General features: G+C 43.7%; 1 protein-coding gene across 1 annotated transcript in view; it reads left to right on the forward strand.

Annotated features, from left to right (window-relative positions):
* LOC117359684 overlaps positions 1-26,072 on the forward strand; it is a 210,815-nt gene that overhangs the window by 62,751 nt on the left and 121,992 nt on the right. The window contains exons 4-5 of the mRNA XM_033942900.1: positions 569-743; positions 11,663-11,830. Coding sequence (XP_033798791.1) covers positions 569-743; positions 11,663-11,830 — 343 coding nt within the window. The remainder of the gene's footprint in view (positions 1-568; positions 744-11,662; positions 11,831-26,072) is intronic.

Here is a 26,072-nt window from a genome sequence, read left to right on the forward strand (position 1 = left end):
GGCAAGTGAGCATGACGAAACATAGCATGGAAGACATGGAACGGCAAACATGGCATGAGTACCACTAAATATTGGCTCTGACTGCTGCAGCACTCTCTGGTTAGTACTGGGGCAGAGCTAGGGTAGAGCTGGGAGTTATGCAGGTACATAGCTAATCAGGCATGTAAGAGAACTCCAGAAGAACTCTTAACTTTGCCTAGTTAACTATGTGAATACAGCACAGAATTTGAGCCATAACTATATAACTTCCAGGCACTGTTGATGACTTGAATATTTAGACCCAGTGCCTTGATGTGGCCCAGTACTGTATAGCTCCGTCTAATAGCTGGGCAGCAGTTAGCCTTTAAAGACACTCACTGCCATTGGCTTAATATGAATTCATTTATTTGTATTAAATATGCATAATCCAATTGAATAGTCATAAGTTTTCATTGTCGTATTGTAAACCATTTTCAATTTATCTAGGATAATAGGGAAACCAAAAGTGAATAAATAAATAAATAAAAATCTTCTGCTAATGTTTTCCCTGTTTTCTAATTCTTTTGCTTCATTTTTTTTGTTTTGATAGAAGTAGTAGACGAATACAAGCAAAAGGCCTCAGACAACGGTAAAAGTGACTGTTCTACCACAATTGTAGAAAATTTCTTCATTAAAAAAGAGGAAAAAGAAAAATCTTGGATGCTTTCTGCCATATTCAGTGACTCGGAGAGCAGCGATGAAGACAATGAAATAGAATCTATTAAGTAGGCTTTTAAATTTCTGTTTAGTCATTTGCTTGTGTTTTCAGAGGCAATGAGACACAGAGGTCAGAATTCAGCCTGTGGTAAACATGTAATTTGAAAATTCTATCCTAGATATTTTCAAACTATATCTGTATTCAGCAGTGCTATCCACTTAGACAGCGCTGCTGAATATACCCATATAACTTGAATTGTCTTGGTTAGACATTATGGTGCCCTTTTACCAAACTGCAGTAAAAAGTGATAATGGCCAATTTTTATATTTTCCTTATTGATCTCCACCATGGCCATTAGCACATGAGTCCCTACCACCTCTTATTATGTAGTTGGTAAGGGATCATGCAATAAGCAGACACTAATTGGTTAGTACACAGCAATGTGGCTGCACTAACTGATTAGCACAGAGCACACCCACTCTACCCCCCCCCCCCCTTCAACCTGCCTCCAGTGCTAAAAATAACGAGCACACATCCCCAAAATTATTGTGGCATGCCTCAGGGTGCCTCTTGGTAAGCTATTTTTTAACTGCAGTAAGCACATGTTAGGGTGACGGGACTTTCGCGTGCCAGACACCAGCGCGCCGACAATCGAGCGCTGACAATTCAGCGCAAGACACAAGCACGCCACGGGAAAACTTAGTTTTAAAGAGCTCCGACTGGGGGTGTGGGGGGAACCCCCACACACTTTACTGTAACCCCCCCCCAACATCAGTGTGAACACTATGCAGTAAAGTTGGGGAGTTCCCCACTCACACCCCGCTTCAGAGCTGTTTAAAACTAAGTTTTCCTGCGGCACGCTGGTGTCTTGCACTGAATTGTCTGCCCTCCATTGTCAGCGTGCTGGTGTCTCACGCGCGACTAACTATGAACCCATGTTAGTGCTTCCTACAGTTGAGTAATAGGGTCGCTTTTCTTGTTATTAGTTCAGCTCAAACACAGTGCTTTCCAACTCTTTCATGGATGTATCCTTAGATATTCATGTTTTCAGGATTACCACAATAAATATGCATGAGATTAATATAGATATATTTAATGCTAATTTATGGCATTCATGTTTATAATTTTAATCATGAAAATACAACTGGCTAGATGTGCCTTTAGGAGAGGGTTGAGAAAAAATGTGTAGCTGAATAGCACTGTTATAGCACACCAAATCCTGCCCCCTTTTTGGATGGATAATTTTGGTCATATAATAATTTATATGTCAAAATTATTCATTCAAGTGGCATGGATTTTAAAAATATGCTTATGTGGTCACTGCCAACTGCATAAATGCTTTTGAATATCTACACCAGAGGTGTGGATATCATGAAAACATGACTGGCTAGAGATTCCTTCAGGACAGATTTGGGAACCATTGATCCACCATTGTTTCCTTCAACAGTCAAAAAAGGTAGGGTATTGGATAGTTTTGTAGAAGTGGAGAAGCCTGCACTAACAATTATCTTGTATTCATTGACTTTTACAAAGTCTTTGCTTGAGCCCTGTTCATCAGTAGTTTTGAGGGGTGATAAGAGCACAGATTGCATCTGCAATAGCTGTATTTGTGACCTTATCACTTAGGGAAGGGAATATGTCAGAATTCCTTAAGATAAGTATATAAGCATCACCATACTAAGACAGACCAACGATCCATCAAACTCAGTATCCTATTTCCAAGTGACCAATCTAATCAGTGGCGTACCTAGCATATGTGACACCCGGGGCCCATCATTTTTTGACACCCCCCATCTATATGAAAAATGATTTTTAGTAACAATCTACATATCGCACAACAAGAGTGTACCTAGGAAAAGGCAGCATCTTAAACACTGCAGTGAGCACTAGAACACCAACACATACATTTTAAAACTAAACAAACCAGATCCTGCACAGTCAATTGATCCTGTACAGTCGATGCTATCAGAAAGCCATGTCTCTTTTATACACACAGACAGATACACCCTCGCCCAATATGGAATAATCACAAACTAAAAATAGAAATATGTAGACAAAAGTTAAACTGAACTGCCAAGAAACCAGACTTTGCATACAATGCAACACCACAACACCACAAAAACAGTAATACATGTCCTCTAATACTGTGCAAAATATAAAGACAGTAGATGTAAATTTGAAAAAACTGATACATAACAATCACCACTTTACAAATTAACAAATAAAAATAAAACAAATAATGAGAAATAAGAAAATACCATTTTATTGGACTAATCCCCATAAGCTCGTTCCTCATCCCCACAAACCACCTGATTCCATCCACACAAGCCTTGAATTGTTTTATATTAAACTTATTATATTAAAGTATAAAAAGAAACAATATTCTGTACAATTGTCAATTTATAAATTAGCGTCTTCTCCCCACTCTCTCTTCCCCATTTCCCTACAGCATCCTCAGCCCACTCTCTCTCCACTTTCCTTCAGCGCACGCACATAAAAACAAGCAAGTAATTTTATATCATTTTCATTCTATTCATTCATAGAAATTAAAGTTTAATAATGCCAGTCACATAACAAAACATGATTTTACAAAAATAATTCCCTGCAGTCAAGCCTGCAAGGATTACTAGATGTCTTTCAGCAGCTCCCCTCCCTCCCTCCCCATTACCTTCGTGGCCAAGTCAAAATGATCTACCAACAATAAAATTTTGTTGCAATAAAAACACAAAGCACATTATACGCAGAGAAAATGTTAATTATCATTTATATTCCGCGGGTTTTCAAAGAGGTCAAGGCAGATGACTTTATGCAATGTCAACCTCAGTAACAACTATACAAAAATAGACAAATATACCCCCTCCCTTTTTATTAAACCGCGATAGCGTTTTTTAGTGCTGGGAGCTGCGCTGAATGCCCCACGCTGCTCTCGACGCTCCCTGCGATAAAAACTGCTATTGCAGTTTAGTAAAAGGGGCCCATAGTGCAAAATATAGACAGCATATATAAATTCTCAAAACGGACACATTTTGATCACTAAATTGAAAATAAAATCATTTTTCCTACCTTTGTTTGGTAATTTCATCAGTCTCTGGTTGCACTTTATTCTTCTGACTATGCATCCAATATTTCTTCCCTTCTTTCAGCCTCCTGTATGCTTCCTCTCCACCAGACTTCATTCCCTCCCCCAACTTTTTCTTTGTTTCATCCTGTCCCCTTCTTTCTTTCTCTCTCCATGCCCCATTTCTTTCTTTCACCCTGCCCCCTTCTTTCTTTCTCTCTCCATGCCCCCCTTTCTTTCTCTCTCTTTCCCCATGCCCCATTTTTTTTATTTCTTTCACCCTTCCCCCTTTCTTTCTTTCTGGATCCCTGTTCCCCCCCTTGCTTTCTTTCTGGCTCCCTGGCTCACCCCCCCCCCTTTCTTTCTTTCTCCCTTCCCTCCCCTATGCCACCGCCGCTACCACCACCATGCTGCCACCACCGCCGGGGAAAGGCTGCCACTGGCCATCGGAAACAGGTCGGCACCGAATTCGCCCTCCTTCTTTTCCCGCGGGCCGACCAACTCTGGCTGCCCGACGTCAATTCTAATGTCGGAGAGGACGTTCCGGGCCAGCCAGGCAGCGATTGGCTGGCCCAGAACGTCCTCTCCGACGTCAGGACGGCTAGAATTGCTCAGTTCGGGGAAGAGAAGCAGCAGGGAGGAAGAATTCGGCGCCAGCTTCTTTCTGTTGACGGCAATGGCAGCCTTTCCCCGGAAGCAGCCTATTGCTCGGTAAGTGGCCAGCTGAACACCCCCTCGGGCCTTGCACCTGGGGCGGACGCCCCCCCCCCCGCACCCCCCTTGGTACGCCACTGAATCTAATGGCAAGATCCCTAAAGAGGGAAATAGGTTTTATGCTGTTTTGTCTGATGAATAAGCAGTGGATTTTCTCAAGATCATCTTAATAATTATTTATGGATGTGAGGGAGTCTATAGGGTACTACCGCTTCCCCTTAAAAGTACTTTCTTCATCTTCCTGCGATCTTTTGTAGCTTATGAAAACTAACCTCTTATTCCTTATCTTCTCATCTACTACTTTTGAGAACCATAGTGGCCTTCTTTTCCTCTTACTTGTACTTACTTGACTCACAAAAAGGTCTGTCACCCTTACAATAACTCCTTTCAGTTTTACCCACTGCATTTCTACTCTTTCCAGATGTTTCGATCCAGACAACAATTCCTTGACGCAATCCCCCATCTGAACAAAGTTAGTTTTTTTTAAAGTCTAGAACCTTTACTTTTGAATGAGCCCTCCCTATACCAGTCTTAATATTAAACTGTACCGTGCAGTGATAACTGGATGCCAGATGATCACCCACTGTAACATTAGAGACACTTTCCCTGTGTGTAAGCACTAAATCCAGCATGACCCCATCTCACATGGGTTCCATTACCAACTGCTGGAACAGTCCTCCATGTAGAGAATCCATGATTTCCCTACTTCTAGAAGACCTCTTATTCCTTATCTTCTCATCTACTACTTTTGAGAACCATAGTGGCCTTCTTTTCCTCTTACTTGTACTTACTTGACTCACAAAAAGGTCTGTCACCCTTACAATAACTCCTTTCAGTTTTACCCACTGCATTTCTACTCTTTCCAGATGTTTCGATCCAGACAACAATTCCTTGACGCAATCCCCCATCTGAACAAAGTTAGTTTTTTTTAAAGTCTAGAACCTTTACTTTTGAATGAGCCCTCCCTATACCAGTCTTAATATTAAACTGTACCGTGCAGTGATAACTGGATGCCAGATGATCACCCACTGTAACATTAGAGACACTTTCCCTGTTTGTAAGCACTAAATCCAGCATGACCCCATCTCACATGGGTTCCATTACCAACTGCTGGAACAGTCCTCCATGTAGAGAATCCATGATTTCCCTACTTCTAGAAGACCCTGCAGTAGGAATACCCCAATCAACATCTGGCATATTAAAATCATCTATTAGTAAAACTTTCCCTTTTTTATATATATACTAGTGTTTAAGCCCGTTAGATTAACGGGTGCTAGAATATATGTGCAGACTTAAAGAGTTAAAACAATTTACTGAAAACTTACCATGAGAACTTTAATATCCATTGTATGGTTGATTTATTATAAGTTTTTCTATTTTTCCTATTCAAGCACACCCCTTCCCCCAAATCAAAACAAAATGGCTCACTGGCCCCTTTCCCAACACACCCTCTTTACCCAAAGCAATGAAATATTACTCACTGCTCCCCCTGTACACCTGTTTCTCCCAACCCGCCCCCCCAAAAAAAAAAAAAAAAAATTGCTTCCTGCTCCAAGCACACAGGTTTTGTCTTATCTGAGAAGTGTTCAGTTTTCTGGAGCAGGTCTGACAGGCTCCAACGCAGGTTCCTTGGAGCGATAGGAAAAGCGCCACACGCACTGTGCCGCAGGCTCCTTTGTGAGCTGCAGGAAACAGGCACACTCAAATAGTGGTAGATGCTAGAATAGAGGAGTAGATTTAGACATTTGTATAATTTTTCTTTTCTTTTTTTTGTACATGTGTTTTTTTTTCTCTCTCTCTGCCTCCTCTCTTTTTTTGTTTGACTGCCGCCCTGATTTTTTTTTTTTTTGCTGTGTATCTCCTTGCACACTGTCTGTCTGTCTCATTGCCTGCTGTCTGTCTGTCTCCTTAGCCGCTGTCTATGTGGTTGTTTTTTTGCTCTCTGTCACCTTGGCTACTGTCTGTCTGTGTTTGGTTGCTGTCTGTATTTATTTATTTTGGTCTCTCTCCTTCTCTACTGTCTGTCTGTAATTTTTTGTTATTTGTCTCCTTGCCTTCTGTCTGGGTTTTTTTTTAATGTATCTCTCTAATTTTTTTTCTGTCTGTCTCCTTGGCTACTGTCTATCTGTCTCATTGTCTGCTGTATGTCTCTTTGTCTTATTTTTCCTCTCTCTCTCTTTCCTTTTGTGTTTTTTGGGGGGTTTTCTGTGTGTCTCTCTTTGCATTTTTTTTCCTTTCAATATGTCTCTGTAATTCCCTGTCCTTTTGTTTGTTTTGACTACCACCTTCTGTCTATCTCCTTGTCTGTATTTCTTTATTTCAGTGTGTCTCATTGGCTGGGGTTTTTTTTTTTTTCTGTGTGTCTTTCTCTCTTTGTGCAGAGTTTTTTTTCAATCTGTCTCTCTTGCTCCCTGTTCTTCTGTGTGTGTTTGACTGCCACTCAGTAATTTTTTTTTCTGTCTGTCTCCTTGGCTACTGTCTATGTGTCTCATTGTCTGCTGTATGTCTCTGTCTTTTTTTCCTATCTCTCTCCTTTTGTGTATTTTTTGTTTTTTTCTGTGTGTGTCTCTCTCCTTGTGCATTTGTTTTCCTTTCAATCTGTCTCTGTAGCTCCCTATCCTTTTGTGTGTTTTGACTACCACCTTCTGTCTATCTGTCTATCTCCTTGTCTGTATTTCAGTGTGTCTCATTGGCTGTTTTTTTTTGTTATGGCAACCATAGAACGTGAATGCTCTAACCCGACGGAAAGTGTAGGAGTAAACTTGCTGGCATTAAAGGATCAGGGAGCAAGGCAGAACTTAAAACAGGAAAACATTGGCATAATTATTATTAAGTTTAAAGTTGCCGCAGCGGCTCCTCTCACGATCCCATCATGAGAGGAGCCGCCGCTGCATCTGAAAAGACATAAAGGGAGCAGTGGTGCGAAAGTCTTAAAACGGCGGAGGCGGTGGCAAACTTACAGGAAGGGAGGGAGGGAAATAGAATCGGAAAGCAAAGACATTAAGGGAGCAGTGGTGCGCGAATGTGAAAACATAAAAAAACAGCAGTGGAGGAGGCGGCAAACTTACCGGAAGGGACGGAGGGAGCAGGTGCACGAGTGTGAAAACATGAAGGAATGGCAGCAGAGGCGGCAGCAAACTTACAGGAAGGGATGGAGGGAGCAGGTGCGCGAGTGTGAAAACATGAAGGAACGGCGGCGGAGGCGGCGGCAAACTTACAGGAAGGGACGGAGGGAGCATTTTTTGCTTCTTGGCTTTATCCTTCAGATGGCAAGACCCGCCGCGGCCGACAGCCTCCGCGTGCGCTGCGTGCATGCGCACTCCTACCTGCGGGGTCCTACAGCGCACGGAAAACGGAACACGCAGATGGGAGTGCGCATGCGCGGCTAGCGTTTTATTATATTAGATTTTGAATGTCTACTATTAAACCTTCTGTCTGTGAAGGAGGCCTGTATATCACACCTGTATAAATATATTTACCATTTCCTCTTTCCATATTGATCCACAGTGCCTTTTGCCCTGCAGATCTGGCACTTGTGTGGCTTTAATATGATCTTTAGAAAAACTACCAAATTAAATGGTTATCTATTAATTAAATATATATACTAAGAAAAATTAGAAAAATTCAAATGAATTGTAGAGTATATTCTCTTAGTTCTAATTTTTTTAATTTATATATTTGACATGCAGGGATAAGCCTCAGATTATGGAGTAAATCTTCCCATTCTGTGATATCTTTTAAGAGAAAGGAAACTTCCTTATTTCATACTCCTGATAACATAACCGGCTTGGGCCCCACCTCCCTACCAATTAAAAAATTAGAACTAAAAAAATATACTCTACAATTAATTTGAATTTTTCTAATGGTTCTTAGTATATATATGTAATATGATCTTTAACATATAACTCTGCTCCTCCTCCTTTTCTTCCTACCCTGTCTTTCCTGAACAGATTATAGCCCGATATAACTACATCCCAGTCATGGGTCTCTGTGAACCACATCTTCGTGATCACCTCTAAATTCAACTCATCTTCTTCTATCACAGCTTCTAGATCCAGAATCGTGTTTTCCATACTTTGAGCATTAGTATATACTGTGTAACCCGCAGGCTCCGGGCAATGTGTCCAGGACTGCGGGAACAAGGATTTTCCCTTGTGAGCCGCGGAAGGCTCCATAAGGAAGGGAAAAAGCAAACCAGTTTAGAATAAGAATTTTGCCCACAAGTCAGGTAAGTTGTTCATGAAAACCAGGACTGGATTTATTTGAGTTGCCAAAACAGTGAAATCAAAAACATAAATAATTTGTCAGGACTTTTCACCCAGCAATCCAGTCTTTTAAAAAAAAACCAAACTCAATTTCAATATCATATCAATACAGTCTTTCAAAAAAGAAAAACTAACAAAAAGAAAGTCTCTTCCCTTTGATAGTACACTTGGACTACTGTCAGTGACACAGCACTGCACTCCTTCAGCAATTGAAAATGCTGACCAGGTGGTGTGCTCCACGTGTTGTAATAATGCTACACAAAATAGAGCCCTCTATCCCACCTCAAAATGTGGGGCTAAATCCCCCACCACACTGGCTGGAAAAGTGTAACCAAAAGATTATCAAATGACAGTTTTACAGTCTCACACTCTTGTGCTTCTCTGCTTCAGTTTCAGCAGGGAAAAAACACATCCTCAAAAGAAAAATAAACCAAAACAGTTCACTGTCCAAGGCAAAAGAAATTGAAATACTCTTTAGGCAGATTTTGTACTTGCCTTGGAGAGACACACTTCAATGGGTTGATAATCTGATTGAACCTCTGTGCCTGGTTCTAATCCCAACTCCATAGCTTGTGAAACTTCAAAGAGGTCAGGAGTCATCTCAGTCCCAGCTTCAACAATCTCCATGCATTCCGGGGTTTGTTGGTCCTGCAGAGCTCTTAGTCCTGAGCTAGGCTGCCAGTACTTTCCTTGTGACTGTTCTCCACCTCTCCAATTCTCCCTCTGCCTTTCCAACTGCTCAGACCTGAGATTAAGGAACTTGCAGCCCCGCCCAACCTTCCCAGGTGCATAGCATTTCCGGTCACAAGACCTGGGAAGTTGAGGGGGGAGGGGAAGTCTGTAGCTCAACCCCTAAGCTCCCTCTGCTGGCCTTAGTAGGAATAGCAGGCAAAAAGGAAAACTGTTCTTTATCTTGAGCAGAATGGGCACTAACTGCTCCAGGCATAGGCCTTATACTAGGGCCAGTCCTAGCAGGCCTACCTCGCATACCACAACTGCTTTCCAGAAATTGTCCCCTTTTCCCATCCATGTAGAGGTATTCAGTGATTTACTTACCCGGGAACTTATACTCACCCAGGGGCTTTGATTACCTTGTTTAAAGCTCTCTTCAGTAGATTAGCCAGCCTGCTCCAAAGACATTTCTTCCCTTCTTTGATAGATGCATACCATTCCTGTTCAGCAGCCCTTGGAAAATCATCCCATGGTCCAGGAAGCCAAAATGCTCTCGACGACACCATCCACATAACTGCTCATTCATCTCCATGATGCGAGATTCTCTGCCCTGGTCTTTACCCTCGACAGGGAGGATGGACGAGAATACCACCTGCGCACCTGACTGCTTCACCTTCTCTCCCAGAACCACAAAGTCATTTTTGATACATTCACAGGGTTACCTGGCAGTTTCATTAGTGCCAATGTGGGTGAAAAGAATCAGATAATAGTCATCCTCAACTTCTATAAGACATTTTATGTGAAATCACTCATCCAAAAAATATCAGTATATACCATCAGAATATCTCAATTCCCATCAACATGTCTCAAATACTTACTAGAAACCAGAAATACAAGGTACATTCTACTTTTGATATTTTCTCCAGCACATCAGCAGTATTGAGCTTGGAGGTGCCAGCTGTGAGAAATTTTAAGCTGTGAGACATATTAAGCTCTCATCAGTCAATGCTTGCAGTGCAGGGAGCGATATTATGGAATGCTCTTCCAGTTGATGTACGAAATGTTAACAGTTTGCTTCAATTTAGAACGGTGGTGAAAACTATTTTATTCCAGAGACATTTTGTCTGACTAAGTCTTTGATTTTGCAGCATTTAATTTATGTATAACTATGTCAGGTAGAAAAGGTTATTTCTAATAATGAAACCCTAAGCGCACATGCGCACTCCTACCTGCGTGATCCGTGCTTTGTAGCTCCATGGCTTCGCATGCACAGTAGAAGGAGCTAGCGGTGATTTCTTCTGCGCATACGGAGGCACTTTAAGCAGGGATGCATGGAGGCGACTCCCCCCCTCCCGCCCTCACTCCGTCTAACACAGCGCGGCCCATGGTCTGGCCGGCTCCCTTACAGTCTCTTGCCAAAGTTATTTCTAAGTTCAAAGCCGCCACCGCGGCTCTTCTCATGAGCCGCACCTGCATTGGAAGCCTCTCTGATGTCTGAAAGAGCTCTTGTTTGTCCACATTAATTTGCACTCTGAAATTTGCTCATTTTTGGTGTATGTAGCTTTCCTTAAGTCACATCTCAGCAGGGCCAGCTTAAGCATTAGTTAAATTAGTTACCTAGGGTGGAAGCTTATGAGGGGCTGCAAATAGAAGCTGCATTCAAGGCAAAACATTAAGTCCTGATGAAACATAGAAACTCAATAATACTTCAGCATGCCTTTTTATCCATAAGGAGGATGAGCAATTTTCAAATAGCCCATTTATCTGTATAAATGCTTTTGAAAACAAAAGAAAGTATGATATCCCATTTTGTGCAGGAGTGTTCTGGGAAGGGTAATGTTGAGTAAACATGATTGTTGAATTTAATTGCTAAAGTTTAGGGTTGAGGGGAAAAGGGGAAGCTAATTAGGAAGGCGAAGCTGAAGATTTGCCTAGGGCACTTAATATCCTTACACTGGACTTGCATTCCCGGAATGTGTTTATATCAGGGTAGGAAAAGTATGTGCAAAGATTGCATTTTCAAATCTTTGTGCACATGTTTCTAGCAAGTTTCTGTATGCAGCAATAGCAAATGCAACTGACTGCATTTGAAGTTTAATAGTAAAATTGCCCATGTATTCACTTTGAGAATAAATACAGCATTCCTGGATGAAAATTCACATGTTTTTTGTCACATTGTGGACAGTTTCAAAATTACCCCCTAATACTTTGAAAAAAAGCCTTCTACCAACTGTGTAAGTATTTATTTATTTATTTATTATATATTTATATTTTTAGGGAAGATAAGGAACGATTTAACACTGACATGAAGAAGTTCATAACATGTGTCCAGGAGCGCCGAAAACAGAGGAATCAAATGCAAGATACTGGAGCCAGCATCAGTCCTCAATCAATAGGGATTGAGTCTCGGATAGTAGCAGCTATGACCTTCCAGCGTTCAGTATTGTAAGTTTTTTTTCACTCTTTGTTCTTTGAGGAGACTTAGAGCTCATTTTCAAAGCACATAGACATAGAAAGTACCTCTTTTTCTATATACCTACAATTTAAATACTGTATATGATTTACAAGACAAGTTGAATAAATCAGGTGATCATATTTACATAGATAAGGATATCATAAATGATTTCTAATCTCCTTGGGCTCTTATTCTGATTTACTTTGTGAAGTTTCTAGTACAACATATATTTTAGTCACAGTATTACTTTATATAAATATGATATTCACTTTCAATCAATAAATAAAGAAAAATCAAAAGCATTGTTTATGGACAAACAGGCTATGATAAATAGAAAGAAGTGAAAAAATATGCTAGAGGGTTTTGATAAGGCTTACACAAGTTTTAAGTTTATTTAAAATTTGATATACCACAAAATAAAATTATCTAAGTGGTGAACAAAAGGAGGTACAGTATAAAATAGGGAGACATGACTTGGACATTAACAAAAGTAAAAACGTTTCGACATGTGCAATAGGATAGAGAAACAATAAGAGGTAAATATAGTGGGAGGAATGTGCTCTTACTTCGATATTATTCTTTACCGATTGGCACAGAATTTGCACATAGAAACATAGAAAGGTGACGGCAGAAAAGGGCTACAGCCCATCAAGTCTGCCCATTCTACTGACCCACCCCATTAAGTCTGAGTGCTGCTCGACCCACGTAGGGATCCCACGTGGATGTCCCATTTATTCTTAAAGTCGAGCACGCTTGTGGCCTTGATTACCTGCGTCGGAAGTTTGTTCCAGTGATCTACCACTCTTTCTGTGAAGAAATACTTCCTGATGTCACCTCTAAATTTCCCTCCCCTGAGTTTGAGCGGGTGCCCCCTTGTGACCGAGGGTCCCTTGGGAAGGAATATATCGTTTTCTACCTCGACACGACCTGTGACGTACTTAAAAGTCTCAATCATGTCACCCCTTTCCCTGCGCTCCTCTAGAGAGTACAGCTGCAATTTGCCCAGTCTTTCCTCGTATGAGAGACCCTTGAGTCCAGAGACCTTCCTAGTGGCCATTCGCTGGACCGACTCAGCTCGAAGCACATCTTTACGGTAATGTGGCCTCCAGAATTGCACACAGTACTCTAGATGAGGTCTCACCATGGTTCTATACAGTGGCATTATGACTTCAGGTTTGCGGCTGACGAAGCTTCTATTGATACATCACATCATTTGCCTCGCCTTGGATGAGGCCTTCTCCACTTGTTTGGCAGCCTTCATGTCTGCACTGATGATCACTCCCAAGTCCCGTTCCTCTGAAGTCCTAGCTAGTGTTTCTCCATTCAAGGTGTATGTTCTGCATGGATTTCTGCTGCCGAGATGACCTTACACTTCTTAGCGTTGAAGCCCAGCTGCCATGTCGTGGACCATTTTTCCAACTTGATCAGATCCTGCGTCATACCATCCGTGGGATTGCTTCCACCCACTATATTACACAGTTTGGCGTCGTCGGCGAACAGCACTACTTTACCCTGAAGCCCTCGGGTCAAGTCCCTTATGAATATGTTAAAAAGGGATGGTCCCAGGACTGAGCCCTGCGGCACACCGCTAGTCACCTCCGATGTCTCAGAGAGGGTGCCATTGACCACCAGTTTCTGAAGTCTTCCACTCAGCCAATCGTTGACCCACGCCGTTAGTTTCTCACCTAACCCCATCGATTTCATCTTGTTTAATAGTCTACGGTGTGGGACACTGTCAAAAGCTTTACTGAAATCCAAGTATACTATGTCCAGAGACTCTCCCGAGTCCAGCTTTCCTGTCACCCAATCAAAGAAGCTGATGAGATTGGACTTGCATGACCTGCCCCTAGTGAATCCATGTTGACAGGGATCCCTCAGATTCCCCTCATCCAATATCGTGTCTAATTTCTCTTTAAGTAGAGTTTCCATGAGTTTACACACTATTGATGTGAGACTTACTGGTCTGTAATTTGCGGCCTCCGCTCTGCAACCCTTTTTGTGCAGAGGAACCACGTTGGCAGTTTTCCAGTCCAGGGGGACTCTCCCCGTACTTAGGGAGAGATTGAAGAGTATTGCTAATGGTTCCGCCAAAACATTGCATAGCTCTCTGAGCACTCTTGGGTGCAGATTGTCCGGTCCCATGGCTTTGTTCACCTTGAGTCTTGACAGTTCTTTGTAAACATCAGCTGGTGTGAACTCAAACTTCTGAAATGGGTCTTCCATGCTTTGCTTTGCTGCTAGCCGAGGCCCGTGCCCTGGTGCTTTGCAGGTAAAGACTGAACAGAAGTAATCATTCAGTAGTTTGGCTTTATCAGAGTCTGTTTCTACATAATTCCCGTCTGGTGTTCTAAGGCGTACTATCCCGTTTGCGTTCTTTTTCCTGTCGCTAATGTATCTGAAGAAGGATTTGTCCCCTTTCTTGATGTTCTTTGCTAGAGTTTCTTCCATACGAATTTTGGCCTCCCTGACTGCTGTTTTGACCGCTGCAGACTTTTTCCTGTATTCAATGTTTGCTTCTTTTTCCCCCGTGCGTTTGTATGAGAGAAATGCTCTTTTCTTCTCCTTGACGAGGCACGATACCTCATCTGTGAACCATTGGGGTTTCTTTTTTCTTTGTTGTTTGGATACCGATTTTATGTAGCGGATAGTTGCCTCATGAAGGATCGATTTCAAGGTTGACCACATAGCCTCCACATTAGTAGTTACTTCTTGAACCTGCAGCGTCTGATAGACGAAATCTCCCATGTGTGCGAAGTCAGTGCCCCGGAAATTGAGTACCCTTGTTTTTGTTTGTGATCTAGGGAAGCCTTTCTTAAGGTTAAACCATACCGTGTTATGGTCACTGGTGGCTAGCGTCTCTCCCACCGAGACCTCTGAGATGCTTTCCCCGTTCGTAAGTACCAGGTCCAGGATGGCCTGGGCCCTAGTGGGCTCTAGTACCATTTGTTTGAGCCGTACTCCCTTCATGGACGTTAATATCCTCCTGCTATCACAAGTTGTCGCTGATAGTGTGTTCCAGTCTACATCAGGCATGTTGAAGTCTCCTAATAGTACAGCCTCCCCCCGTAAGGTGATATTCTCAATGTCTTCAATTAGTTCTGCGTCCTTGTCCTCCGATTGTCTTGGAGGTCTGTATATCACACCAAGGTACAGGCATTTTTCTCCGCCTCTGGCCAGGTTTACCCAGATAGATTCCCCAGTATACTTGACATCCGTGATCCTGGTTGTCTTAATGTTTTCTTTGATGTATAGTGCTACCCCACCTCCTAACTTACCCTCTCTGTCTTGTCGAATCAGGTTGTACCCTGGTATAGTTATATCCCACCCATGAGAGTCTGTGAACCATGTTTCGGATATTGCTACTATGTCTAGATCTGCATTAACTATTTCTGTTTCTAGTTGTAGAAATTTATTCCCTAGGCTGTGTGCGTTAACATACATAGCTCTCCACTCTTTCTGTTTACTAACCTCCTGTAGTGAGCCCCCCATTTGAGTCAAGGTGTCTCCTAGCGATTCTTTTGCAAAACAATGTAGGTAGTTTCGCTTTTACTCTTGGAGGAAGTGCCCACAGAGAATTTTGCCCATTTTTTCTAATTCGCAAACTATACATATTGTTGTCTTTCTTAATCTAACACTACTTCTAGTGTAATAGGTGTGTCATTCTGGACAAGTGGGTTATCACTCCATGGCGTGAGACATCTGCTGAAGAAATTCACTCTGGATTTTTTCTATGATCCTCTTACTTCACTGGGAGCTTTACTGCCATCTACAGTTTTTCCCTTCTGCACATGAGCTGGAAGGAGTGTTTCTGTTCTGCTCTCCCTTTTTCTTTATTTTACTTGGTATTTTTCAGTTAATATTCAGTGTATTCGGTACTCTGAGCTTATCAATTTCAGTGTGAGCTCTGCCTGTGTAGAGAAGAAGCAGACTGCGGTCTGCAGCTGACAAGCCAATCCCTTGTGGTACCTGTTAGCCAGCATGCACAAATATTTTTGGAGCTCAGGGTTGTCCACTCTTATCTTCCCTCATCTACTGTTTAGCATGGGATTGAAAGCAGATTATCAGGCATCTGTAGGAGGCTCAGTGGTGTCTCGCAGGGTGCTGGCTGCATTTTTTTGCCTCTCCTCTTCTGTAGCACATCTGTCAGTCCACTGGGTGGGGGTTCGGTCAGACACCGTGTCTGACTGGCAGCCCAAATATCAGCATTGAAGAAAGACTTCCAGCATGAGGCAGTAATTTCTTCTCCTTTCCAACTTTACTGTAAAGAGCCGAGGCAGGCCGCAGCACATTGCCAGTATTGGTCACAGTGAGTAAGGCTGTTACAACCTGTGAAATGAATGGGGGGGGGGGGGAGATCTGAAAATATTGTTTATGAGGGTTTCTGCATGTTCTCCTATTTTCCTCCTCCTCAAAAATCTTAAATTTGCTGGTTTTTTACTTTGGTTTGGTAGTTTTTTTTGTGATTTTGGGTGCCAAAAGCCTGGTGGCAGCCATCTTGGATTTTTAGCATTTTATTTTTCAAAAGTTTCCTGCAGCTCCATATCTTCTTATTTTGGAACAGAGTCCTTGGGATCTTTTACCCCAATTCTATCCAGTATTGTGCAGATTCTGTGCCACATGCCACACAGCACAGAATGGAGAGGTGGGAGCGGCCATCTTAACCTCTACGATGTGTACTCACCTAGCTGAAAGGGCGGCTAGCCCACTGGGGTAGGATTTTCTTTTTGGGGGGGCCTGGAAACTGTGATCGTTCTGCGCAAAAGGACGCAGACGTCTCACAGCCCAAGAATTGCAAATTAGAGTCATCTCAGAGTGACTTCTCTCTCCCTATACGGTTTTCTATTCAGAATTCATTAATCTAATGTGGAAAGCCCTTCAGAAGAATCGTGCTCAGACTACGCAAACCAACAGTGTCAGATTCGACACATCAGGGCAAGGGCCATCTGCTTCACAGTCTACCACTGTTCAGAACTTGGGACACCCTTTTGCAGGGGATGGAGATGATGATGATACTCTCACTATTTCCTTATTATCCACAGATGCACCTCCCATAGTGGGGGAGCCTGGGAAGCTTGCTGGCAAACTACATATGCTGACACCTTAGATCCTGTTTTGGCTTTAGATCCTGGAGACATACAAGATACATATGCTGGTATATTCTTCAGGGGCCCAAAGGGCTGACTAGCATCCAAGATACATACTTGGAGAAGAGCAATCAGAATGAGATAGTAGGCAGGTGCAGGAAGGACAGGGTGGGGGTCCAGAATGACACACCTATCTACTGGAAAGATATTATCAAGGTAAGAACATAATATCTTTTTCCATTGCAATAGGTGAGACATTCTGGACAAGCAGGATGAGACTGGGGAAGTGGGGGAGGCTGCCTTAGATCCTGTTTTGGCTTTAGATTAGAGAATGACACGGTGAAAAAATTGGTCCCCGTCACCGCCCCGTCCCCGTCTCACCATCCCCGTCACCGCCCCGTCCCCGTCTCACCAACCCCGTCACCCGCCCCGTCCCCGTCTCACCATCCTCTTCACCGCCCCGTCACCGCCACTGCCACCCCATTCACCGCCCCGTCACCGCCACTGCAATCCCATTCACTTTTCTTTATTTACGTATAAAGGAAACATTCTTTAAAACTTTAAAACTTAGTTAAATATTAGTTAATAACTATACAAAAACAAAACACGCAGAGAAAAAATTAATTAATAAAAATTCTCAAAACTGACACATTTTGATCACTAAATTTAAAATAGTTATTTTTCATACAGTTTTTCAATCACTAATCTTCCACCACCCCTGGGGCTAGCAATGCAAAAACAAACACGACATGTACTTTAAATGCTGCCGTGATTAGCATAGTGACCGCGGCTACGGCTGCAAGTCTCCCCTCCCCCCAGCGATCACGGCAGGAGGGCACCCAACCCCTCCTGTAGACCCCCCCAACGGCCCTCCCGACAATCGCAGCAGAAGGGTACCCAACCCCTCCTGCCGGTCCTCCCAATGGCCTCCCCTAAGATCGCCGGCAGGAGGGTACCCAACCCCTCCTGCTGGACCCCCCCCAACGAACCCTCCCACCCCGGAACCCCCTTAGTCTTACTTTTCAAGTTGGACCGGACAGCTCCTCGCTCGTCTGGCCAGCAGGCCTGCCTCCGTCCAAATGAGGCGGGCCCGCCCCTCCCCTCCCCTCCCCTGCCTCCCAATGGCCTCCCCTAAGATCGCCGGCAGGAGGGTACCCAACCCCTCCTGCTGGACCCCCCCCCCAACGAACCCTCCCACCCCGGAACCCCCTTAGTCTTACTTTTCAAGTTGGACCGGACAGCTCCTTGCTCGTCTGGCCAGCAGGCCTGCCTCCGTCCAAATGAGGCGGGCCCGCCCCTACCCTGCCCAACCCACAGGATCCTAGGGCCTGATTGGTCTAGGCACCTAAAGCCACTCCCGCTATAGGAGGGGCCTTAGGTGCTTGGGCCAATCAGGCCCTAGGATCCTGTGGGTTAGGCAGGGGAGGGGAGGGGCGGGCCCGCCTCATTTGGACGGAGGCAGGCCTGCTGGCCAGACGAGCGAGGAGCTGTCCGGTCCAACTTGAAAAGTAAGACTAAGGGGGTTCCGGGGTGGGAGGGTTCGTTGGGGGGGGGGGGTCCAGCAGGAGGGGTTGGGTACCCTCCTGCCGGCGATCTTAGGGGAGGCCATTGGGAGGCAGGGGAGGGGAGGGGAGGGGCGGGCCCGCCTCATTTGGACGGAGGCAGGCCTGCTGGCCAGACGAGCGAGGAGCTGTCCGGTCCAACTTGAAAAGTAAGACTAAGGGGGTTCCGGGGTGGGAGGGTTCGTTGGGGGGGGGTCCAGCAGGAGGGGTTGGGTACCCTCCTGCCGGCGATCTTAGGGGAGGCCATTGGGAGGACCGGCAGGAGGGGTTGGGTACCCTTCTGCTGCGATTGGCAGGAAGGGTTGAAATGACAAATGAGGAGCACGGTGAAATAGCGGTTCCTAGAAGGGGGTACATTGGCCCGCGGGGACAAACCTGTTCACCGTTTCCGCGGTCGGTGAATGGCCTTGTCCCCGTCACCGCAGCGACTGCTATTTTTCTTCCCCGTTTTCGGCGGTGACCCGCGGCTTAAATGCGGTGGCCGCGGGTAAACCGTCACCGTGTCATTCTCTACTTTAGATACTAGAAATAACCCCCATAATTTTGCACTTATTTAAGCTCACTGCTCTGCCAGATCTCATTGCGGAGTCTTTGCATGAGTTAAATTAAGAATCCCAGCCTGATCTGTCTACTTCCTCTTTCCTCATCTGGACATTAATATCTTGGTCTCAGGGTAGTGGGATTCTTCAAAAGGTTCTCTCAAGGTGGCAAGAGCCATATTGCAGCTATATCTTATGGCACAAGAGTGCCAGCAGCTTTTTAGTCAGCCTAAATTGGATTCCATGGTTGCCCAGGATACTAAGTGTACTTCCCTTCCGAGTGAAGGCGGTATGATGCTTAAGGACATGCCGAGTAAATGTAGTTCTGAAGAGATTTTTTGAGGCGGTAGCTTTAGGAGTCAAAGTGTCCTCAGTAGCATCCTTTGTCATACATGCCTGTCTTTCTAAGCTGTACACTTTGGAGCGTGAAGGCGATAAACCACTCTTTCAGCTCCTTTTATCTGGAGTGGATTATGTAACTGACGCTGTCTCTGACATCATTCGTGTCATGGGTAAAGCATCAGCTTATACAATTTCTGTTCGTAGAATACTCTGGATAAGACAATGGGCTGGAGATTCCATCTCTAAAGCTACTCTCAGCAGACTCCCTTTCAAGGTAAGGGTCTGGATGATCTCATGAACTGTGTGGTGGACCATTGCCCTAAGACTCTGCCTGACAGCAGACCCAGAGGCTCTGGGCGCTCCACTTTTTGTGGCTCCAGGCGGTCTTGACAATATTCCAGTTCCACAACCCAGAGGTTTTCCCAGAGCTACAGGCAGAGGTTTTCCAAATCCAGGCGTAGCCAGACCTCAGCACCTATGCTGCTCCTTCTACCAGGAAATCATAATGATGCTAGGTTGAGGGAGGCCCTCTTTGAATTGGGTGTCACCTCTCAGAATTTCTGCAGGCCTGGGTTCAGATTTCATCTGACCATTGGGTTCTGGACATCATTCAGTCTGGCTGCAAGCTGGAATTTGCCCAGCCTCTAATGGATTGGTTTGTGGACTCTCCCGCAGGGCACCCGTTGAAGGTTGCTAGATATTCAGGCAATAGAGTCTGTATTACCCGAAGGCTCAGGCAGAAACTCCATATACTTCATCGTGCCAAAAAAGGCTCCGAAGATTGGAGACCCATTCTGGATCTTACATAAATTCAGTACTCAGAGTTTGCATTTTTGCAAGGAGACAGTTCGATCTGTCATAGTGGCGGTGACTCCGGGAAAGTTCTTAGCTTCACTGGATCTGGCAGAGGCCTACTTACATATTCCCATTTTCATAGATCACAGAAATTTTCTCAGGTTTCACATCCTGGAGAATCATCAATTCTCAGCTCTGCCTTTTGGCTGTGTGACGGCTCCTCGCACCTTTACCAAAGTGATGGTTGTGGTAGCAGCTCACCTGCGCAAGATGGGGCTGCAAGTACATCCCTACCTGGATGAATGGATGATCAGGGCCCCCTTGTGGATTAGGTGATCCGAGTCCTGGAGGACCTGGGTTGGATTGTGAATTACCAAAAGAGTCATTTCACGCCAACTCAATCCCTGAAGTATCTGGGAGTCTTGTTCAACATGGCCTGCTGGCCGTGTCTATCTTCCAGAGCCATGCAGACAGAAGCTTTGCTCTCAGATTTCATGTCTCCAGAACAAACCAGCTCCATTGGCATGGGACTGTCTTCAAATCCTGGGTTCCATGTGAATAGTTATGGTTCTACCCTGCTCATAGATGCACTGGAATAATGATAATATCAATCAAATATTGTTTATTAAAAATTAACAGAAATCTTGTTTCAAAAGGCATTTGTACAATGGAGGCACATTACAGTCAGATAGTGTAACTACAGCTTCTCTGACTTAATGCCCTCAAAATTCTATCCTGCTATGTTTTTCTTTAGCATCTAATTCCCCTACCCATGAAAAAGGTCACACATTAGACATTGTCACTTTTTTAGACCATACTATTCAACAAACCTCTGTTGACACTGTTCGTTGACAGTAAGTCCCCTGGACTGACCATTTTCTTGGTGAATTTTCACTTTCCATTTATATGTCCCATATTCAGACACAATTTTTGCAGAAAAAACTGTTACATTTAGAAAGAAAATCTGTCCTTAATATTTTTGGTCTCAAGTTTTAGATTCTCTCTCCGAATCTCCTAGGGAGCACACTATTGATGATAGCTGGCATAATTGGAGATCTATCACAGAATATACCTATCAACCCTTGGTGCCAGTTATCACCAAAACAATCTCCTATGCCCAGAATGCATCGTGGTTCCTACCCATTCATAGAGCTCTAAAACAAAATTGTAGGAGGTTAGAAAAGAAATGGAAAAAATCTCATTCAGACACAGATAAATTAAATTGGAGATCTGCAATTAGAAAATATAATCTTGAACTTAGAAAAGCGAGAAAAACCTATTATGGATCTAAAATAGCTAAGTCTAATAATCAGAGTAGTACTCTTTTTAAACTCTGGCATTCTTACTAATTCTGACTCAAAGTCTGAGCAATCTTTATCTCCTGCTGCTGACATTCAAGCCTGCTTTTTTCAAGACAAAATCTCTCTCATTAGGCAATCTTTTCCTGTAGGAAATATTGGATATTTCTCCTCTTATTCAAATAATCCCACACTGGAGATACCAGCTGATCATTATTGGTGCTCTTTTGATTCAGTTTCTGAATACCAAGTCTCCAAACTGTGTGAAAAATTGAGAAAGTGTAAATGTTCATTGGATCCTTTCCATCATATCTTTTTCTTAATATTCCTTCTCAGGTCATAAAGTGGTTGACCATTTTATTAAATTACTCACTGGAAAATGGATACTTTATGCAATCTATGGGGCAAACAATACTCCTTCCCCTTCTGAAAAAATCAGATCTAGATCCTATTATCCCCTCACTTTATTGACTAATTGCTAATATACCATTGTTAACAAAGTTGTTTGAATCAATTGTAGCTGGTCAACTTATCAATTATCTGGAGAAATTCTCACTACTTCAACCTTTTCAATATGGATTTTGTTCTAATTTTAGTACTGAAACCTTATTGATCTCTCTTCTTTCTAAAATCCAACAATTACGACTACAAAATAAATGTTCAATTTGTCCACAGCGTTTGATGTAGTGCATCATGATAGTCTGCTGCAAATACTTTCAGATATCGGACTTGTTTGGTTTTCTAAATTTTTACTGTCTCAATCTTACTCAGTTAATATTGATGGTAATATTTCTAATTCCTTACGGGGTTCATCAGGGCTCTCCGCTTTCCCCAATCTTGTTCAATCTTTATATGACAACTTTGAACACTTATAAGTTGTCAGCTTGGGAAACACTTTTTACCTATGCGGATGACATCTTTAAATTGATCGAGATTGACTCAAATATTACCAATTTAACTTTTAAAATAAACCATTGTATTTCCAAATTTCAAACTTGGGCTATGTCTGTTCAGATGAAGTTAAATGCAGCCAAAACCAAACTTTTGTTGCTAGGCCCAAAACTGGATTATCTTTCTTCCACTGTACTTTTGGATTCTGGAGCCTCCCTACAAATTGAGTTCTCCAAGATTTTGGGAATACTTTTCAACTCTTCCCTTACCTTTAAGGATCAAATAAACTCTCTGGTTAAGAAATGTTTTTTTAGTTTACAAATGCTCAGGAAAGTTAGATCGCTTTTCCATCAACGTCATTTTTGTGTCTTGGTCCAATCAATTATACTATCTCGGCTAGATTATCTTGGCATCACAAAGATCTGCCTCCAAAGACAACTGATTTTGAATACCGCTGCAAAGTTGATTTATGGAAAAAGCAAATTCGACCACGTGACTCCTTTGCTTTTGAGTCTTCATTGGCTCCCAGTTTATCTCAGAATCCAGTTTAAATGTTTATGTATTATTTTAAAAATTTTATATGATATTTTTATTCCCCTTGTTCCTCTTCTATGGAATATGTATAGATTTTCATATGCGAGAGGCACTCAATGATTTAAACTTTCCCTCCCTTCCAGGAAAGGAATTCAAGGAGTCAAGAATTTTAGCCTTTCTCGGGCTTTTAAATTTTCCCAATTATGGTATGAACTTCCTTTAATTTTGAGGTGTCCCAGCTCTTTTCAAAGTTATTCAGAGTAGTGAGGACACAGAAGGATTGCGAAGACCTACCACGAGATATAAACACACTCAAGGAATGGGCCGCGAAATGGCAAATGAGGTTCAACGTGGATAAGTGCAAGGTGATGAATGTCGGTAACAAAAATCATATGCACGAATACAGGATGTCCAGTAATATACTCAGAGAGACCCCCCCAGGAAAGAGACTTGGGAGTACTTGTCGACAAGTCAATGAAACCGTCCATTCAATGCGCGGTGGTAGCGAAAAGGGCAAACAGAATGCTAGGAATGATTAAGAAGGGGATCACAAACAGATCTGAGAAAGTGATCATATCACTGTACCGGACCATGGTATGCCCCACCTGGAATACTGCGTCCAACACTGGTCGCCGTACATGAAAAGGACATAGTACTACTCGAAAGGGTCTAGAGAAGAGCGACAAAAATAGTTAAGGGACTGGAGGAGTTGCCGTACAATGAGAGGCTAGAGAAACTGGGCTTCTTCTCCCTTGAAAAGAGGAGACTGAGAGGGGACATGATCAAAACATTTAAGATATTGAAGGGAATTGACTTAGTAGAGAAAAAGAGATTGTTCACCTTCTCCAAGGTGGAGAGAATGAGAGGGCACTCGCTAAAGTATACTATTGCTGTTTTTATTCAGCTTTTCATTATTGTTAACCGCATAGAACTGAGAGGTACTGTGGTATAAAAAATAAAATTTATTATTATTATTATTATCCCAGGACAAGCAGGCAGCATATTCTTGACTGATGGGTGACGGCACCGACGGAGCCCCGGTACGGACAATTTTAGAGTGATTGCACTCTAAGAACTTAGAAAGTTCTAGCTAGGCCGCACCGCGCGTGCGCGAGTGCCTTCCCGCCCGACGAAGGCGCGCAGTCCCCAGTTTCTTAGTTTCCGCGGAGCTAAGAAGACGCGTGTTCCAACGGCTTTTGGAAAAAATTTTCTATTTTTACTCGCCTTCCCGCTCGCGCGCTTGTTTTCCTCGTGAAGTTTAAGTTTATTATATTATTTATTCAAGTTTATTTCAAGTTTATTAGGATTTTTTATATACCGCCTATCAAGGTTATCTAAGCGGTTTTTTTACAATCAGGTACTCAAGCATTTTCCCTATCTGTCCCGGTGGGCTCACAATCGATCTAACGTACCTGGAGCTATGGAGGATTAAGTGACTTGCCCAGGGTCACAAGGAGCAGCGCGGGGTTTGAACCCACAACCCCAGGGTGCTGAGGCTGTAGATCCAACCACTGCACCACACACTCCTCATTTCACGTTCTTGTTTTCTTTCTTTTGTAAAAAAAAAAAAAAAAAAGGGTCTATTTTTTTGACTTTTTTTTCGGTCGGCTCCGGCAGGGCCTGTTGGCACGGCTTCGATTTTTGCTACGGCCGTTTTTCCCTTCATGCCCCCTTCACCGGGTTTTAAGAAGTGTCAGCGGTGTGCACGTCCTATTTCCCTCTCCGACCCGCACAAGTGGTGCCTCCAGTGTCTGGGTCCGGACCATAGGGCAGAAACGTGCACCCGCTGCAGTTCTCTTCAAAAGAGAACTCTAAAGAACCGCCAAATTCAGCAGCAGATTCTTTTCGGTGCCGCCATGGAAGTACCCCCGGCATCGACACCGACATCTTCCACCAAATCGGCACCGGTGACTTCGACACCGCAAGATCCATCCTCGGTGTCGCACCCTGTAGGTAAGCCGGCTAAGCAGCCATCCCCTACTGTCCTTGGCCCGCCAGTCGAACAAGCAGTGAGCCAAGTCCTGCAGACTGCGCGCCAGCCCCGCAAACGCTCCGCTCCCATAGAAGTTACTGCCTCTTCATCGGCATCGACTTCGCCTGAGCGTCGAGCTGCACCGCAGGTACCGAGCAAGAAAAAAGCGGTACCAGTGCCATCGGGACCGCCTTTGAATGAGAGAATAGCATCCATCCTTCAGGTCCAGCTTAAGGAGCAATTACAACAATTGCTCCCGGCTCTGCTGACTCCGAACCTTCCAGTGTCGGTACCTACTGAGCCTTCGGCGCCGATTGTCGACCAGCCCATGTTATCGGCATCGACGTTATCGGCACCGCATAAATCTGTATCTATGCCTATTCTGTCGGCGGAACCAAAGTCGCTTCAGCGTACTGCTTATTCCGCTTCTGATTCGGTACCGTTCTCTGACACCCGTACCGCTGTACAGTCACCGGGTACGGTGTCGACACGGTCAGGAAAGTCGGTATGCAAAACCAAGCATACCGAATCTTCTCCTCCCCTTTCTCAGGGCCATCTCCCATCGGTACGGGACCCTGATTTGTGGGATGATTCTGATGACCCCCTCGGTACAGAAGATTATTCATCAGATGAGGATGATCCATCGGTGCAGGATCCTGCTAGTAAGCCAGAGCACTCCTCCTTCACCAAGTTTCTTAAGGAGATGTCAGACACCCTTTCAATCCCCCTAGAGTCTGACTCTAAGAAATCCAAGGCATTTCTCGATGCTTTGTATTTTGACCAACCTCCTAAAGAATTTTTAAAGTTACCTCTTCATGATATCTTGAGGGAAACTTTTTACAAGAATTTAGAAACTCCTCTAACCATTCCAGGAGCTCCTAGAAAGCTGGAATCGCTTTATAAAGTGATTCCCATTCCAGGATTTGACAAACACCAGTTGCCCCATGAATCTCTACTGGTGGAGTCAACCCTCAAGAAAGCTGCTGGCTCTAGTGTATATGCCTCTGTCCCTCCTGGAAGAGAGGGCAAGGCCATGGATAAATTTGGTAAAAGACCTTACCAAAATGCAATGTTGGCTAACCGTTCAGGTAATTATGGGTTTCACTTCTCCTTCTACCTGAAACATCTAATCCAACAAGTAGCCTCTTTTCAAAAGTATATTCCTGACCGCAAGCTTCCTGCATTTCAACAATGCACTTTCAGTCTTTTGCAACT

This window comes from Geotrypetes seraphini, chromosome 4 (genome assembly GCF_902459505.1).
Source record: "Geotrypetes seraphini chromosome 4, aGeoSer1.1, whole genome shotgun sequence".
Lineage (NCBI taxonomy): Eukaryota > Metazoa > Chordata > Amphibia > Gymnophiona > Dermophiidae > Geotrypetes > Geotrypetes seraphini.